Source organism: Pleurodeles waltl, chromosome 6 (genome assembly GCF_031143425.1).
Source record: "Pleurodeles waltl isolate 20211129_DDA chromosome 6, aPleWal1.hap1.20221129, whole genome shotgun sequence".
NCBI classification, from domain to species: domain Eukaryota; kingdom Metazoa; phylum Chordata; class Amphibia; order Caudata; family Salamandridae; genus Pleurodeles; species Pleurodeles waltl.
The window spans coordinates 1,584,199,179-1,584,217,297 of NC_090445.1; the positions used below are offsets into that span (position 1 = coordinate 1,584,199,179).

The 18,119-nt window shown below is 46.2% G+C and overlaps 2 protein-coding genes across 3 annotated transcripts in view; one reads left to right on the forward strand and one right to left on the reverse strand.

The window, feature by feature from the left end:
* Window positions 1–11,687, reverse strand: part of SLC31A1 (solute carrier family 31 member 1) — a 204,751-nt gene extending 193,064 nt beyond the window's left edge. The window contains exon 1 of the mRNA XM_069241368.1: window positions 11,555–11,687. The gene's annotated coding sequence lies outside the window, so the exon portion shown is untranslated. The remainder of the gene's footprint in view (window positions 1–11,554) is intronic.
* A 468-nt stretch (window positions 11,688–12,155) lies between these two features.
* Window positions 12,156–18,119, forward strand: part of FKBP15 (FKBP prolyl isomerase family member 15) — a 353,417-nt gene continuing 347,453 nt past the window's right edge. The window contains exon 1 of one of the 2 annotated variants that reach the window (XM_069241370.1): window positions 12,156–12,605. In XM_069241370.1, coding sequence (XP_069097471.1) covers window positions 12,556–12,605 — 50 coding nt within the window. In that variant the 5' untranslated portion in view covers window positions 12,156–12,555. The remainder of the gene's footprint in view (window positions 12,606–18,119) is intronic. The other variant, XM_069241371.1, reaches the window with a different exon arrangement.

The following is an 18,119-nucleotide window of genomic DNA, read 5'->3' on the forward strand; positions in this document are numbered from 1 at the left end:
CCACTGTTGTGATATGCACAATATCATAAGAAAACACAATACACAGAAGTACTAAAAATAAAGGAACTTTATTTTTATGACAATATGCCAAATGTATCTCAGTGAGTACCCTCAGTATGAGGATAATTTATATCTACAAGATATATGTACACAAACCAAACTTAGGTAAGTAATAGCAAGAAAAGTAATGCAAAAAGTGTAGAATCACAATAGATTGCAATAGGAACACATAGGTATAGGGGCAACACAAACCATATACTCCAAAAGTGAAATGCGAACCACGAATGGACCCCAAACCTATGTGAGCTTGTAGGAGGTCGCTGGGACTGTAAGAAAACAGTGAGGGTTAGAAAAATAGCCCACCCCAAGACCCTGAAAGGTAGGTGTGAAGTGCACCTACTACCCCCAGAGAGCACAGAAGTCATGATAGGGGGATTCTGCAGGAAGAACAAACACCAGCAATGCAATAACAGTGGATTTCCGGACCTGAGTACCTGTAAGACAAAAGGACCAAGTCGAATAGTCGCGACAGTGTCGAGAGTGGGCAGGAGCCCAGGAAATGCCAGCTGTGGTTGCAAGGAAGCTGCCACCGGATGGAGGAAGCTTGGAGTTCTGCAAGAAAGAAGAGAGCTAGGGACTTCCCCTTTAGAAGACGGATGTCCCACATCGCGATGAAGCTTGCAGAGGTGTTCCCACGCAGAAAGACCGCAAACAACCCTTGCTAGCTGCAAGGGTCGCGGTAGAGGTTTTTGGGTGCTGCTGTGGCCCAGGAGGGACCAGGATTTTGCCACTTGGAGGAGGAGACAGACGGGGCGCCCAGCAACTCAGGGAGCCATCACAGAAGCAGGCAGCACCCGCAGAAGTACCTGAACAGGCACTTGGAAGGAAAGTGAACCGGAGTCCACGCAAAGTCACAAAAGGGAGTCCCACGACGCCAGAGGACAACTCAGAAGGTTGTGCACTGCAGGATAGAGTGTCGGGGACCCAGGCTTGGCAGTCACGAAGGAAAAAGGAAATCCTGGAAGAGTGCACAGGAGCCGGAGCAGCTGCAAATCACGCGGTACCCAGCAATGCAGTCTAGCGTGGGGAGGCAAGGACTTACCTCCACCAAACTTGGACTGAAGAGTCACTGGACTGTGGGAGTCACTTGGACGGAGTTGCTGAGTTCCAGGGACCACGCTCGTCAGGCTGAGAGGGGACCCAGAGGACCAGTGATGCAGTCTTTTGGTGCCTGCGTTAGCAGGGGGAAGATTCCGTCGACCCACGGGAGATTTCATCAGAGCTCCTGGTGCAGGGAGGAGGCAGGCTACCCCCAGAGCATGCACCACCTGGAAACAGTCGAGAAAGCCAGCAGGATGAGGCGATACAAGGTTGCTAGTAGTCGTCTGGCTACTTTGTTGCGGTTTTGTAGGCGTCCTGAGCAGTCAGCCGAGGGAGATGCAGAGGAACTCTGGTGAGCTCTTGCATTCGTTATCTAAAGAATTCCCCAAAGCAGAGACCCTAAATAGCCAGAAAAGGAGGTTTGGCTACCAACAAAGGAGGATTGGCTACCAAGACAGGTAAGAGCCTATCAGAAGGAGTCTCTGACGTCACCTGCTGGCACTGGCAACTCAGAGCAGTCCAGTGTGTCCCCAGCACCTCTAAATCCAAGATGGCAGAGGTCTGGGACACACTGGAGGAGCTCTGGGCACCTCCCCTGGGAGGTGCAGGTCAGGGGAGTGGTCACTCCCCTTTCCTTTGACCAGTTTCATGCCAGAGCAGGGCTGGGGGATCCCTGAACCGGTGTAGACTGGCTTATGCAGAGATGGGCACCATCTGTGCCCATCAAAGCATTTCCAGAGGCTGGGGGAGGCCACTCCTCCCCAGCCTTCACACCTATTTCCAAAGGGAGAGGGTGTTACTCTCTCAGAGGAAATCCTTTGTTCTGCCTTCCTGGGCCAGGGCTGCCTGGACCCCAGGAGGGCAGAAACCTGTCTGAGGGGTTGGCAGCAGCAGCAGCTGCAGTGGAGACCCCGGAAAGGCAGTTTGGCAGTACCCGGGTTCTGTGCTAGAGACCCGGGGGATCATGGAATTGTCTCCCCAATGCCAGAATGGCATTGGGGTGACAATTCCATGATCTTAGACGTTACATGGCAATGTTCGGAGTTACCATTGTGACACTATACATAGGTAGTGATCTATGTATAGTGCGCGTGTGTAATGGTGTCCCCGCACTCACAAGGTCCGGGGAATTTGCCCTGAACGATGTGGGGGCACCTTGGCTAGTGCCAGGGTGCCCACACACTAAGTAAATTTGCACCCAACCTTCACCAGGTGAAGGTTAGACATATAGGTGACTTATAAGTTACTTAAGTGCAGTGGTAAATGGCTGTGAAATAACGTGGACGTTATTTCACTCAGGCTGCACTGGCAGGCCTGTGTAAGAATTGTCAGAGCTCCCTATGGGTGACAAAAGAAATGCTGCAGCCCATAGGGATCTCCTGGAACCCCAATACCCTGGGTACCTCAGTACCATATACTAGGGAAGTATATGGGTGTACCAGTATGCCAATGTGAATTGGTAAATTTAGTCACTAGCCTGTAAGTGACAAATTTGGAAAGCAGAGAGGGCATAACCACTGAGGTTCTGGTTTGCAGAGCCTCAGTGAGACAGTTAGGCATCACACAGAGAACACATACAGGGCACATACTTATGAGCACTGGGGCCCTGCCTGGTAGGGTTCCAGTGACACATAGACTAAAACAACATATATACAGTGAAATATGGGGGTAACATGCCAGGCAAGATGATACTTTCCTACACCCATCACTTCTCCCTCTTATGCCTGTCTACCCTCTTCATATCACCACGCCATCCGCTCTCTCATCCTCTTTCGATGTTGTCGCACCACCCTTTTGCCTGCCCTATTCACCTGCATCCTTGACTCCAGCACTGATTAATCAATTTACTCAGCTTTAATCAAATATCTATCACATCCACCCTTTTCACCCACCACCCCTTGCCTTTCTCTACCTTACAAACTGACAGTCCACAATTCTGATCAGTTTAAGAAACAGATAAGAGGAAACATTTAGAAAAATTCCAGAGGAACAACGAATATAAGAATCCCACACAGCATTGCAATGGACTAAAGAGTACCTGAAGGACCACAGAGGAGACATGATAACTGTAGGAGGCTGGCCTGGTTTGTAGAGGGTATCTAAGGTACTTACACCTAATACCGGGTCCAGTTATCCCTTATTAGTAAAATGAAGGCAGTGTCTAGAAGCCAGGCTGTCTAGAGGTAGCTGTAGGCAGAGCAGCCAAGGCGGAACTAGGAGACATGCAGTGCTCTTGCAGTACTACTGTAGTCACACAGTACTTACACACAAGACAATACTCAGTGTTACCAAAAAGAAAGGTACTTTCTTTTAGTGGCACAAGGTCAGAAATATCCTAGAGGCTGTACTCCCTTAGGAGGTAAGTAAAACACGTAAAGTATACACTAGTAACCAAAGGTAAGTACACAATCACAGAATAGTGCAAATAGTGAAAATCACTATAGGCTAGAACGGGCCTGGGGCAACACAAACCATATACTAAAATAATGGAATGCGAAAGTCGGTTCCCCACCTAGGTAAGAGTAGTGTGTAGAGGGGCGCTGGGAGTGTAAGAAAGCACCAAAGATAAGTAAAGTACCCCACCCCAGAGCCCAGGAAAACAGGAGTACAATACAGCATGTTTACTCAGAACACACTAGGAGTCATGGAAAATGATTATGCAAAAACCAAGCAAGACTGCAAGTCACCAATGATGGATTCCTGGACCTGAAGACCTGTGGAGAGAGGAGACCAAGTCCAAGAACAGATGAAGAGTCCAGAAAGAACAGGAGCCCCTGCTAATCTTGATGAAGGTGCAAAAGTGGATTCTCTGGTTGGAAGAAAAAGTCAGAAATGCACCAAAGAAGACAGCTGCAGGTTCCTGATTGGTGCAAGAGATGTCCCACGTCAAGTCATTGGATGCAGGCTGGTTTTCTTCATTGGATTCCGCCAAGAAGCCTTGGCTCACGCAAATGTCACGGTTGGCGGGAAAAGGCGCTACCTGGGCCCGGGAGAGACCTGGGGGTCTCAACTCGGACTGAGGAGACAGAGGGGGCTCTCAGCACTTCAGAAAGCCCGCAGAAAAGCAGGCAGCTCCCACAGCAGTCCCAGGACATGGGGACAAAGGAGTTGCAAAACGTGGTCGTCGTAGCACTACACAAAGGGATCCCACGCCGCCGGAGAACAACTCAGGGAGCTGAGCGTCGCAGGATAGAGTGCTGGAGACGTGGGCTACGCTGTGGATGAAGGATTTCTTGGAGAAGCGCACAGAAACCCTAGGAGCTGCAAAACATGTGGTGCACAGGGGTACTGTCTGGCTCGGGAAGGCAAGCCCTTACCTCCACCAAATTTGGACAGCTGGACCTTTGGACAGTTGAGATCACTTCAGCCAACCACCTGTGTTCCAGGGATCATGCTCGTTGCCAGGAGAGGAGTCCCAGAGTACCAGTTGTCACTGTAAAGAGGTGCCTGCTGAAGCAGGGAAGGGACTCCGTCACTCCACTGGAGATTCCTTCAGTCCTTCTGGTGCAGGATGAAGACAGGTAGTCCTCAAGAGTGTGCACAACCTGGAAACTGTTGCAGTTGCTGGCAGGAGCTGAAGTTACAGAGTTGCAGAAGCCTTCTTGGATACTCTGTTGCAGTTATAGAGTTCCTGGAGCAGTTCTGAGGTTGATCTGGCGATAGAAGGTGAAGCAGAGGTTGCAGAGGAGTCCTACTGGAATCTTGCAAAGCCGAACCTGAGGAAACACCCAGAGGAGAGACCCTAAATAGCCCTGAGAGGGGGATTGGTCACCTAACCAGGTAAGCACCTATCAGGAGGGGTCTCTGATGTCACCTGCTGGCACTGGCCACTCAGATGCTCCCAGAGTTCCCTGACCATCCTGAAAACAAGATGGCAAAACCGAGGGACACTCTGGAGGAGCTGTGGGCACCACCCCTGGGGTGGTGATGGACAGGGGAGTGGTCACTCCCCTTTCCTTTGTCCAGTTTCGCGCCAGAGAAGGGACTGGGGGTCCCTGAACCGGTGTAGACTGGCTTATGCAAGGAAGGCACCGTTTGTGCCCTTCAAGGCATTTCCAGAGCCTCTGGGAAGGTACCCCTCCTATGCCTGTAGCACCTATTTCCAAAGGAAGAGGGTGTAACACCCCTGTCCCAAAGGAAATGCATTGTTCTGCCTTCCTGGGATTGGGCTGCCCAAGCCCCAGGAGGGCAGAAGACTGTCTGTGAGGTGGCATCAGCTGTGGCTGCTGTGAAAACCTCAGAGAGCTGGTTTGGCAGTACTGGAGGTCCATGGTGGAGCCCCCAGGGTACATCGAATTGGCCCCCCAATACCAGAATCGGATTGGGGGTACAGTTTCTCAATCTTAGGCACCTTACATGGCCATATTCGGATTTGTTTGTGAAGCTACATATAGGTGTTGACCTATATGTAGTGCACACTTATAATGGTGTCCCCACACTCACGAAATCCGGGAAATTGGTCCTTGACAACGTGGGGGCACCTCTGCTAGTGCAGGGGTGCCCTCACACATAGTAACTTTGCACCTAGCCTTCAGGAACTAAAGGTTAGACATATAGGTGACTTATAAGTTACCTGGTACAGTGAAAATGGCTGTGAAATAGTGCTTACACTATTTCACTCAGGCTTCAATGGCAGTCCTGAAGAAGTAATTGTATGAGCTCCTCATGGATGGCAAAATAAATGCTGCAGCCCATACGATCTCCCGGAACCCCAATGCCTTGGATACCTAGGAACCACATACTAGTGATTAATAAGGGGGGTCCAGTATGCCAATGTGGAGTGGAATACTGGGTTACCAGTATCTAAGTACAAATTTGGAATCAGAGAGAGCATAAGCACTGGAGTTCTGGTTAGCAGGACTCCAGTGACGCAGTCAAGCATACTGACAAAACAGTAAAACATACTGACATAAAGGCCTCAAACTGTGAGCACTGGGGTCCTGCCTAGCAGAATCCCAGTGAGAGAGTAAAACACACTGACAAACAAGCCAAAAATGGGGGTAACCATGCTAGAGGAAAAACAACTTCCTACAATAACATGAAGACAAGTGGGCTTGGGACACAGGACAAGGTAGAACACCTAATATAAAACTGCCCCGAACAAGAACAGCAAAAATGAACAGCTGCAGTTGAGCTAAGCAAGATAGTTAATCTATTACTTCAGGAATAAAACAGGCCACCTACTAAGGAGACCTTACTAGAAAAGCTCAACTCCACTATTTACACCTGTAGAGACTGCCACATACACCCACCTCGACCACCCTCACCCGACTCCGTAAACAGCTAGGAAAAGAGCGATCAGCCCCCTTGGTGAAAGGTCTGACAAGCCCCATGTGGGATGACTACATTGCACTACTAAAACAGAGCTATTTATGGGGGGGTACAAAACCTCGACTCCCACTGCTATGCTCTCCAGAAACACAACTCTAAGTCTATAAAAGTTTGTCCAGTAGGTTAAATATCTCACCCCCTCATAGCACGCAACTGCAGAAATAATCCAACATGCTACATAACACCACACTCACTCATTTGGGCAATGTTAATCACCCATAAATATATGCCATAGTCAAGCCCCAAACCACAAATACATATTCGACCAAAACGTACCAAAAGGCTTGGTATTAGGTGAAAAATGCATAACATGACATATTATGGTATTTCTTGTAGAAGGGCCTGATTGCGCCAAAGCAGCTCTCTTTATTTCCACCTATCCAAGTGATAGTAATTGGCATTAGAAAGAAGGGATTTTACTCATGAACAAGGTGCACAATCCTAGTCTGTCATACTAAAAATTGAGAACACAATATTCTTACAATACACTTGTAATAAAAAGGGCTCAGAAACCTTAATGGTCAAACAGACATTAAAAACACTACAAGAATGGACACTGTGAGGAACCAGTCTTTACAATTTCTATGAAGAGGGATGAGAGTGCAGATTGCAATTAATGTAAAGTGGCTGAGATATCTATAATAGCTGTCTTTCACAAGGCTGACAAGTCAGAGAAGTTATTTGCTAAGACTGAGCAAACTGAGAAACACCAAAGGTGTGCCATGCTGCTGTCCTAACCAAAACAACTGAAGCAGAGCAAGTCTCTTTTTATCACTCTGCCTCTTTTTTTTTTACCCGGAAATGTCATTACCTACTAATAATGAAAGAGGAAATTGTCTGGGAGAAAATTATAAATGGGCAGGAGGATGCCTACTCATGTACACAAGAAACAACAAGGGTCTCTGGCATCTAAGAAAGGTATTGTGCTTACATAGATGGGGGAGGACCAAAGGGTTACACGTGGCAGGCTGATTTGTTCTTGTTCTTTCAGAGCAGCAATCTACTAAGTGCTTTGTCTCTCACACTGTGCCAGGATGGCTAGGGTCTGAGCGATAACACTCACTAGCGATTGCCGATCTTTAGGACCTTTTGGGCGCATGTAAGGGTCTCCATTAAGCCTAGCAACAGGAGGTGGAATCTCAATCTTTTAACAACAGTCTAATTTCTGCTCAAGTTGCCAATCTTGATTGCCCTTCCACTTCCTTCTTAACTAATGAGGTATATTTGACCAGCAGTAAGCAACATTTACTGCATTTTTAAAAAGTGCACGACTCCTGTTTATGGGATTAACTTCCATTCTTACCCATTTGGCATCATTTAAAATATTTGACAGCATCTCTGCCTTGTGCATTATGCCACATAGATTACCAAGCCTTCCCTAATTTCCATCCTTTATTCGCTGGACACACATACAAGCACCCTGATGCCTCTCTGGCAATATTGATGTTATGTAGCAGTCAATTTTAATCCACATGAAATACCTACAAAAGATCTTCGAGGTAATCACTTCTACTTTCCCCTACATCTAGCTTTAGTGAAACCAAGAAACATAAGATGGGGCGTACAGAATAAATTATAATCAGCACCTAACTACAATTATATTTTGTGCTTTCATGGCTCCATCTTTATCAGACTAGTAGGACCTGCGCCACAAGAAGAGAGCATCTCTGTAGTCACTCACACAACACCAAAACACTTTCCATATAGAATCACAACAAAAACCACACACTGCCAACCAACTCATATAAAGATGCCCTTTGGCGCCTCACAACAGGGTATAGAGCACTAAATAAATGCTGGAATATAATTTATTATTTACATTTTCTCTAGACATTGATGAAGCACTTTTTAAGTCAAGCCTACAGAGTACTTGCGCTGACGCTTTACGACCTGTTGTATGTACTTTGTGGTCTTCAAGTCCACCCATTGCTTTTTATTTGTCTATTTCAGTGTCCTTTAAAAATCCTTGCTTGTTAATGGTCAACCCGGAGCACCAGCCACATACTATATCCTTACGCTTTGCTTGTTTATCTGTTAGTTTGAAGGTCTATTTTTTTTCCTTTCCTGCTGGGGTTACATTGTGGGTGCTAGCTTTTGACTGTATTTTATTGCAGCTTATCAGCATGGCACCCGCTTCACCGCTGCGCTTCAGTTTTCACCATTGCGCACTTGCAGCCACTCCAAGCTCTATTTCAGTCTACAGCCGTGCAGGGCTCTGGTAATTATTACGTCAGCATACTGGCCACACACCTTTGTTTTATCAACATGGCACCCACTTCAAAGCCGTCACACTTACATTGTGGAATTTTTCCCAACAGAAAACCCTTTCGATTTTGAACAGTATGTCATACTCATTGTCATTTTCTTTTCCTCAACCATGCCACATTCAGCCCTACGTCAGCATGCAGGCCACTTCAGGAGGCAGTGCACCTTTGTTTCATTAACATAGTGTCTGCTTCACAGCCGCCCGCTTAGATTATGGAATTTTGCCAGTAGGAAACCCTTCTGCTTTAGAACAGCGTGCAACACTCATTTGTTTTCCTCAAGCATGCCGGGGGTCCGGTGGTGGGACCAGCTCAGTCGGCACTAGAGAGGCTATAACGAAGAACTGCCTACAAGGATTCTTGTGCCTCCCCCTGCTGCTCTCCGTAAGCCATTAAATTTGCAGATATGATTGTGCACTTCAGGCAGCAGCAGTAAGTGGGCATATTCACTTCATGTGCCTCCTCCTCTCCTTAAGCCGTTCCTCATGCAGGTACACTCGCGCACTTCAACGACAGCACTAAGTAGCCATTAAAGAATCACCACGGCAGGCACTCAAAATTTCTTCTGTCACAAAGCACTATGTGTTGGCGCCCAGCAGCGATATTACTCATGGCACTCTTCTATGAATAAGTGGTGAATCGGTAACAAGGCAGAAGCCCGTAAGTGCTGCTCAGAAGCTTCCGACTCCACACTTTTGTGATAAGTGTATTTTTTTATTTTACCCCCACGTCGCTGTTAGTTTTTTTAAAATGATCTTTTCTTTACTGTTCTGCCAAGTTTCCACGGAGCGCATTAAGCACTGCGGTCCCTCCCACTCCCCTTGTTAAGCATGGCGGAAGCTTCAGGAGGATGCGCGCCTTTAATATTTACTGCAAATGACCGCTTGTTTAAAGCCTCTGCCTCCACACTCTTTTGTTGTTCTCCTCATCACTTTCTGCTGCTCCCAAACTCAGGTGGTGAGTGACCCTTCTTACTCCTCGGTAGCTTCCCCATCCAGAAACACTGCGTTGCCTACTTGCCTTCTGTGTTGCTCCAGCTCTGATTTGTCTTCCACTTCTCCCTGTCTGGCTTTTTCTTTATTTAACTCCCCACCTCCACTCTCCAAGATCCTTTGTTGCTCTCTTTCACCTTCACCCCCTTCCCTGGCTGTTACCCACTCCGGCACTGACTGTTCTTAGCACACACCCTTCCCCACTCTTCTCCATGAGTGCCCAGCCCCTCACCATCGCGTTGATTAAAGGATAAAATACTCTGCTCACACTGCACTGTTTTTATCACATTTTCAGTGTTCTAGAAAAGTTAATACACAGTCCTGGCTCTGCTTTGTAACCTGCACATTGACATAAGCAGCTCAGACTGGAAGACACGCTATGTGTTGTGAAGCTGCACGTACAGCGCTTAGGAATTAATTTACATAATCCATTCACGGTAAGCGGCAATTAATGGTTATTTTAGTTCCTCTTTTCCCTTGTTCTGTGCCATAAGCAGTGACTTGAAAAAAACCTCACGTATGCTAGAAGTCGGAAAGCCCCACCATCCTGCATCTGCCTGTCTGTGTCACATTGTGCCGCAAACCACACTGGCTTGAATACTTAATGAACGTACTTTAAGATATACCTTTCTCCCATGCCTTGCCAGACAGAAGTTTAAAAACATGGGTTTCAATTCCATAATCCAGTTATCATCATCAGAGACATGAAAGGCGAAATCAAACAATTGAAAAGTGAACGGAGTCGTCCATGCTACACACAGTATGTGTTGTCAGAGTGTCACTTTCTAAGAGACAGCATGCAGCAGAGGTGGTCCACTTTACTGCAGGCTAGACAGAAGTGCTTCGCGTGCTGGAGATAACGGCTCTTCATGTTGCCCACATAAGCAATAGTCTGCTGCATGGCTAACCTCTTATAAAGTCCCAAAGGATAAACCTATAGGCTACGCCAATGCCTGTTCTGAAATATAATGCTTCGCACATATGAAAACGTAAATTGTGTCTAACAGAGAGTTTAAGCTTTACTCCCAAACGTTTTGTGACCATGCACAACTGAAGTAAATGTATGAAATCCTTTGCTCAGAACTCGATAAAAGTGTGTTACTTTGCATGTGAAGAGAGTGCCTTTACTCATTGTCTCTTGAAGGTGAATCCATGCCAGATTTCTCTCCTATTTTAGACTTGATATTGCTGACCTGAACTTCACTGTGTTCTTTGATTGATTTATGTATCTTAACATAGCTTTGAACTCCGTTCTACTGATCAATCTATTTTGACTGTATGACTACATTCTGAAATTAAACCCTTTAAAGATCTATGTCATTAGTGTAGGGCGCAGCAGGTAGATCTACTAGGGGCTCTCTCAAGCCTATCGCAACGTCAACTATGAAACACATCAGGCGGTAGCAGACTGCTGGAATGCTCTTAAAATACGTTCTGATGAAAATCCTCATGAGCCGGGTTCATACATGAACTTGTGAATGGTGCAGCTTGGATGGTGCACCAGCTCCTCCAAACTTCTCGAACTGTGAGACAGGAATACGAGTCGTTCGATCATCTGCATTTCCCACAGAGCTGCTACATCAACTAATAGAAACATAACATTCGCACTGCTTTTGGTGATTACTTTTTTTTAATTGGTTGTTTCAAAAATGAACAGAAACGTGCCACTTATTGTATAATGTGATTTTAAACAGATAACAAAACTTCCTCTATATGCAATGTATAGTCTTCCTTCCCAGGTACTGCTTGATTCTCTGGCTAAAGATGTCTTGTGGCTGGTCGGTATCGCCCAAAGACAGCCATCCAAAATATTCATATCTGCACGGTGTATCTTTACTTTGCCACCACACCATCTTCGGTACTTACCAACTCCTCCTCCTCTCTGTAAAAGAGCTATCTCCTGCATCCACCTCCGGTCGCATACACCATCAGAAAGACCAATCAGAGCCACGCCTACCAGCCACGGACACAAGCGGTCAAGGGCGACACGTTCTCCCGGAACAAGCTTGCGTACTAAGCCTCGCTTTCCCCAAGCCTCTCTGTGAACAAATTCGAATGGTGTTTCTGAACCGAGGCTTGAAACGCAAACTTTATGGTTGCTGTGGTGACCAGTGCTGTCTTATGACATAACACAGTGTATTTTAACTACGCTGTGCTACGAGATGAGACGAGTGTTATCCATCCTATGGTTTCTGTCCTATCTTTTCCGGACCGGGTGCTACACATTGTTTTATATCGGTGGAATTATTCTTACTGTGATCGTCCGTACTTGGTGGGAGTAAACCGTTTTAAAGGGAACGAATTCTGATTTCTTTGGGATAGGCGAATATTAGCGGTCATTTTGGGACGAGGCAGATCGCCCACACTGTTCTATAGTCGTGGGATTATTCTGGAATCCGTCTTTGAGTGGTTCAAACTGTCACTATGTTGAGGATCGAACCTGACAGCCATTTTGGAAAGGTGCACCGCTTTCCCAGATCATGAAATCTTTACGGACCCATTGAGGCAGACTTGCTCCACTGTCTGAGTGCACGGCTGCGTGCCGCACTGCCCTTTTTACATTTTTTTAAGGAATAAGTAGCTGTGTCGTGAATAGAACGATTTTCTAAATATAGGATGATTGTTCAGGGGTACTGGGTGATATTTTGAAGGCTTTTGAAAAGCCATGCTGATAGCCCATGGAAGACTCCAGTGTCAAGTACTTCTTAGTCCTCTTTCTTTGTTGATTTTCCACAAGTGTCCTCTTTCGCTTTCTATTTCTCTTCAATGAAGTTCACGCTCGATACATGGTCAGCTGACAGCTTGTGCCTTGTGACTCCGGAAGAGGCTTCATTCTGGTGCTGCCCCTGATTCCTCTAATCGCTGCAATGTTCGGAACGGACGAGGATGATGCGGACTTCTTGTCTCCCACTGGGGGGTGAGTAATGATGGGCCACACATCATTTATATGTCCAAATGTTGCAGTCCTCAGTGGCTTATCCCAAGCCGTAACTACCGGGCATGTGATCTGATGTTCCCAATCAGAGTACCCCGCAGTGTTGTCTTAAGTACGATGTTGTGATAAAGGTCCAACAATTTAAAGTTTTGCGCATTTTCGAATCGGCTGTTCGAGAGGACGAATGTTTTGGTGGATCACTACAAGAAATTGGCCTCCTTTTGATGTGAAATGAGAAGCAGACCTTCCAGCTAAGATATGCTTGGCAATTATGATACACTGAGTACTTAAGTCTTGCTCATTGCGAGTGAGAGACACATTTAATGGACAAGATGAACTCTCACTGACAGATGGGTAGATGTTACAACTGCTCAGGGAAGTTAAAACTTTAATAAAAAATGTGACTCAATTCATATCTATGTGATGAACAATGTAAAGTAATCAGTAATCCATCACTCTGCGAGGGGCTGCTCTTACTGACCCGTTCAGTCGACAAGAGCAACTCTTATGGACCCCCGCCCCACCCCCCCCCCCAAACTGCCTAACACTTTTTTGCTTTTTTGAGCCATAGTACTACATCAGTAGAGGATTTGGTGTCAAGTTGGTTTACGTTCATGTTTTTACCATTCCACTAATGTCACTTCTCAAATTTCATTGGTCTCAAACATTGTGTGTCATCATTTTATGTGATTTCTTCAGATATGCTGATCAGTTTTAAGAACTTTAAAAACCCGATAGTTCTGGATACAGGAGCCGCAGACCCGACCATCAATCACACTGGAATCCCTAGGTTAACCTATTGGTCCCCAGCCTTAGTTTTCAGTCCCGAACGGAAGCACAGCAGAGCCCTCACCCTAACCCAAGGCTCCAAGCCTCTTCTTTGAGCAGACAGGAAGACCATCCCGATAGGCAATGCCTACGATGAACTCCGAACACACAGCACGCTGTCGACCTTTTTAGCCCAAACTTTACCCCAAGTTCACCGTTGGTCCTTTACACAGAGTTTGCGTGAGATCTCTGAAGATACAGGGTCACAGAGTTCGCCTTAAGTACACAAGAGCCACTATGGCTCTAAAATGACTCCATGTTACCCGTATACCATTTTCCAGTCCAGATTCTCAATTTGACACGTGTGCCTTTTGGAAATAGTTGTTTTGTCCATATTAAGCTGAACGAAGTGTATGAACACTCCTGATAATAGCAATATGTAAAAGGAACGTGACGGTGTAGGAACGTGTGTTCAAGTGTTACAGAGTCATTTGATAACCTTGGTCTCACTCAGGGATGCATATATACGAACCCTAGCCCTTGGATGCCAACTTAAAACCATGCCACCATAGCTATAGATTTTGGATTTTAAAAGGAATATCATTCATTGCTGAATCTAGCCAACCAGATTTCCGCTCTTTTCTCTTCGTTTTAGCCCTACGAACATGCCACTTTTTACTCGCACGAAAGAAATAAAAGTCCAGCAGTAACCTCTGTCTTTTGAAGGCAATCAAAAATGATTTCTGTCAAGAGTTTCGTCCTGAGAAAGTGTCAGTGCAAATCGACACGCTGCCACGTTTTGCCTGTACTGCATGTAAGCAGGTGTATGTGAATAATGAAAACGATAATGATACATTGTTGAACACAAATTGCAAACTGGATTATCTTTGACACCTAACAGTACTTTAAGTGGAATGAAAAAAACTGCTGGGTCTCTAAAAAGGGCGTGGCAAACCTGTTGAAGGGGTAGGGCCAACACAATTGGAGGCGTTGCCTAAACCATGAGAACTAGAATTGTGTGCTTTAGAAATTCACATTCGGCAAAGGGTAATTAGTAAAACGTTACACAGGACTTGTGCATAGCACAGCTAGGCAAGCAACACAAATTAGCATGTCTAAAACATTAGTGGTGTGGGCAGTGTGGCTTATGCCCTAGTGCAATGAAGTTTGTGAGTCCCCATGCTGCTGTTTGAACTGTGAAATCCAGTAATGATCAAGGTTCAGTAGGCTCCTCAAATCTATGAGCCCCAGTGCTTCTGCACCTGCTGCACCAAAGGAAGCTACGCTCCTTTATTTGACCAGTGCGTCAGAGAGACCTGTGGAGGCAAAGAGTGGGATAGGCTACTGAGGTTAGATGACTGTAGCATGGCAGCCTTTTAAAGCAATGCTACTCCGTGTTAAAGAAAAATATATATATATTTTAATTATCATGTCCAAACATCATGTTTGTAGCACATTTACTTTCATATTCTGATCCTGACCAAAGCAGACACCGAGTACACATCATCCATAGACCTGCATGCAGAAGACAAGGGATGCTTAGCCTTTAATTCTGATACTTACTTAACATCATATGCAATTGCTATAAATAGCATGTGTGCATCAGGGTGCTGTGTGTTGAAAGCAAGCCTCCATCTCATTGTTGAATGTGTGGTGGTGGCGCCTGACAGTCTCTAAGCTTACCAGTCCACCTTTCCTTTGAGCAATGGCAGTGCCAGTCAATGAAAAAATAAACATGTCATGTCATGTTATGTTGGCAATGAATGCCCTCAGACAAGACTCTCCTCCATGCTACATAGATTATAATACAATCTGAAAATTCCAGAATCGCGGATCATGTCATTCATAACGTGTTTTCTTCTGGTTATATTTGACGGCTTAGACATTCATGGCTCTACGTCAGCCTAAAGCTATACTGCAACTGCATTTATGATCCGGCAATATCAGGTGCGCAGGAGGATGGAAAGTCACAACAAAAGGGGGAAATTCAGGGTCATGAAAGCATTACATAAATAAGCCAGTTCCAGCCAAGTGCCATCTGTAACTCACATTATTCTAATGTGGTGTCTGTCCAGGGGATGAGTCCCTTGGTTTCCAATACCATCACATCCAGCAGTTGTGGGAAACTGGCCCCTTGTTACAGTCCTCCCCCCCCCCCCCCCACACCTTTTGCCTGGTTCCTGAATACAATTTGGACTGGAGTGCACTAGGTACCTGATGACCAGGTCCTCAGTGCCAGGATGCTTCCCCTAAAATGGATAAAAAATATTGTCATAATTGGCAACACCTTTAGCTGCCACTATAAGTCCCTAATACATGGTACTTTGGCATCCAGGGCATCGGGTACTAAGGGGAGGTCCCTGAAGGCAGCTGCACATATTATGTCACCCTCAGGGACCATGCATCCAAGTACACCCAGCACTGCTATTCCAGACTGAGTGTCCTGGTGCAATCCTAAAATGCAAAACTGATATGGCATACAGCCTGTGTGACCTGTCCTCTACACACTGCATGCAATAAAGGTAAGCGTCCCCTCTGGCAGGTCTGTCAGCCTTAAGTCAGAGTACACTGTACTGCATGTTTAGGTTTAGATGCATGAGCAATATGCCCCTATTGTGTCCTTACCAAACCTGGGACATAGTAAGTGAACAGAGCAGCCATTTTACATGCATGTGCTGGACAGTGGACAGTACGAGTTTCACAGTTACATGACGAACACGCAGCACCCTGGGTTGTTTGGTATCAAGCAACTCAGAATGATAAATCCAAAATGGTACCAGTGTTGGATTTATTGCAACATTTACCCAGGGACCACTCTAGAGGTGCCCCCTGCAAAGCTAACTACCCTGGCATGGTTGCTGACTGGTCACAACCAGGCTGCCTCCACCAGATAAGATTCTGGAACCCTGGGGAGAGAGCCACTGCCCTCTGGGTCTTAAAAACAAAGCCCTTCCTGGGCAGAGGTGTTACACCTTCTCACCCAGGAATGTGCACAGTCCTGCCTATGAGCTTTAAAGGGCTTACCCTTGAAACCTGACCCTCCCAGCCCTGCTGCTAGCAGCAGATAGCCGCCTCCATTTCAAACCCCCAATTTTGGTTGAAGCAACAGCGGGAAAATGCACAAAGGACAGTAGGAGTGGTGTTGCATGCGAGGAGACCTCTCCATTTCATTTTCCTCTATCTTGCATGATAGGCTATTTTCTTATCAGTGATAAGGAAGTGACCTCTACCCACAGAAAGGGGTCACAATGTGGGTGTAGCCACCTTAAGGTAGAGTACCTATTGGCCACTACTAGGTTCTCTATTAAAAGTGGTCATCCCTTGACCTGCAGATCAGATTCCAAGGACACAAGAAGACCAGCAACAAAGAAGACCCAAGGCTCGAGAACTGCATTCCTACTGCACAAAGAAAAGGGCACCAAACCCTGCCTGCTGCTCCCAGGACTTGACAATCGCCGATGAGGGGTTGCTCGGACATCAGGCAGACTCTAAAAATACACAGAGGACCTCCACTCTTATGAAAATCGCCTAAGATCTCCCTCCATAGTGAAGGCGTCACTCTTTTGCAACAAAGACCAGTGAAGTCCAGTTCAGTGACCGGCTGCTGACCAAGAAACCTGACACCACAGCCGGACCAAATTTCACCCAACAGACCCGGAGGACAAACATTGCAAGTCTGCCAAGTTTGGTGGCACTGTGCCCTCCAGTGGCTGAACTATGCAATAGCCCAGGGTACAAGTCACTCAACGTCGGACACCAAGAAAAAAAAGTTCACAACGGACTCCAAAAGGACCAGGAGGAATCCCAAGTCAATGGATTTCAGAAACCACCAGAACCAACCACCAGAGTGTCCCCGCTGACCTGCAAGCGACCCTCAAAGTGACCTCCTTTGTGTTTCCAAGGGCACCTTTGCGCACACCACTTGGCTGAACTATCTGCTCTGCTTCCTGCCTCCTTGCACTGGAGAACCAGCTGTGCTATAATGGTTCCCCACCCCTTGCGACGTCTACACTCAAAGGGGACCCCCACCTGACTCACCTTAAAGTTCACCTGTGCATTGCTTTTCCAAGTGGTCCCCCGCAGTGGTCGTGCACCAGCTCCAAGGACTTCTCAGCAGCTCTTCCCGCCAAAACTGGGAACCACCCAAACTCCTCCAGCTGACCCACAGGACTGCTTGATGTCCTCGACCTAAAAGCAAAAGGAGGCATTGGTGAATGCCTTGCCTGATTTTCCATGTATTTTTATAGTTTTCTCCTATTGATTCCTATGGTGTGTAATAATGCACAAAATCAAAACATTTTCTAAACTTTGAAAAACCATAACTTAAAAAGTAGGTACCCGATTTTGATGATCTTGGTCTTAAACATTTATTGAAATCTGAGATATTTTTGTAAATTGGTCTCAATTAATTCCTTAGAGTGTCTGGCTTCATTTATTGATACTGTGAGTATAACAAATGTTTTGCACTTCTCCAAGATTGGACCAACTGCTTGACCAAGCAACCCTAAAAGTTAGAGCATTACGTGATCTAGTTTTTACCTTTGTAAACATGTGGTTGCCCGGACTCTCTGCACTGTGTACACTACATAGAAAGTCAGCCTACTACAGCAGCAAAGCAAAGGTCATAGCATGTAGCAGGAGAGGTCAGGTCAACACAAATTCATTCAGGGCAGCTGCAGGAGACTCCAAAGTGACTCTAGCCATGCTGCTGGATTCCATCAGAGAAAG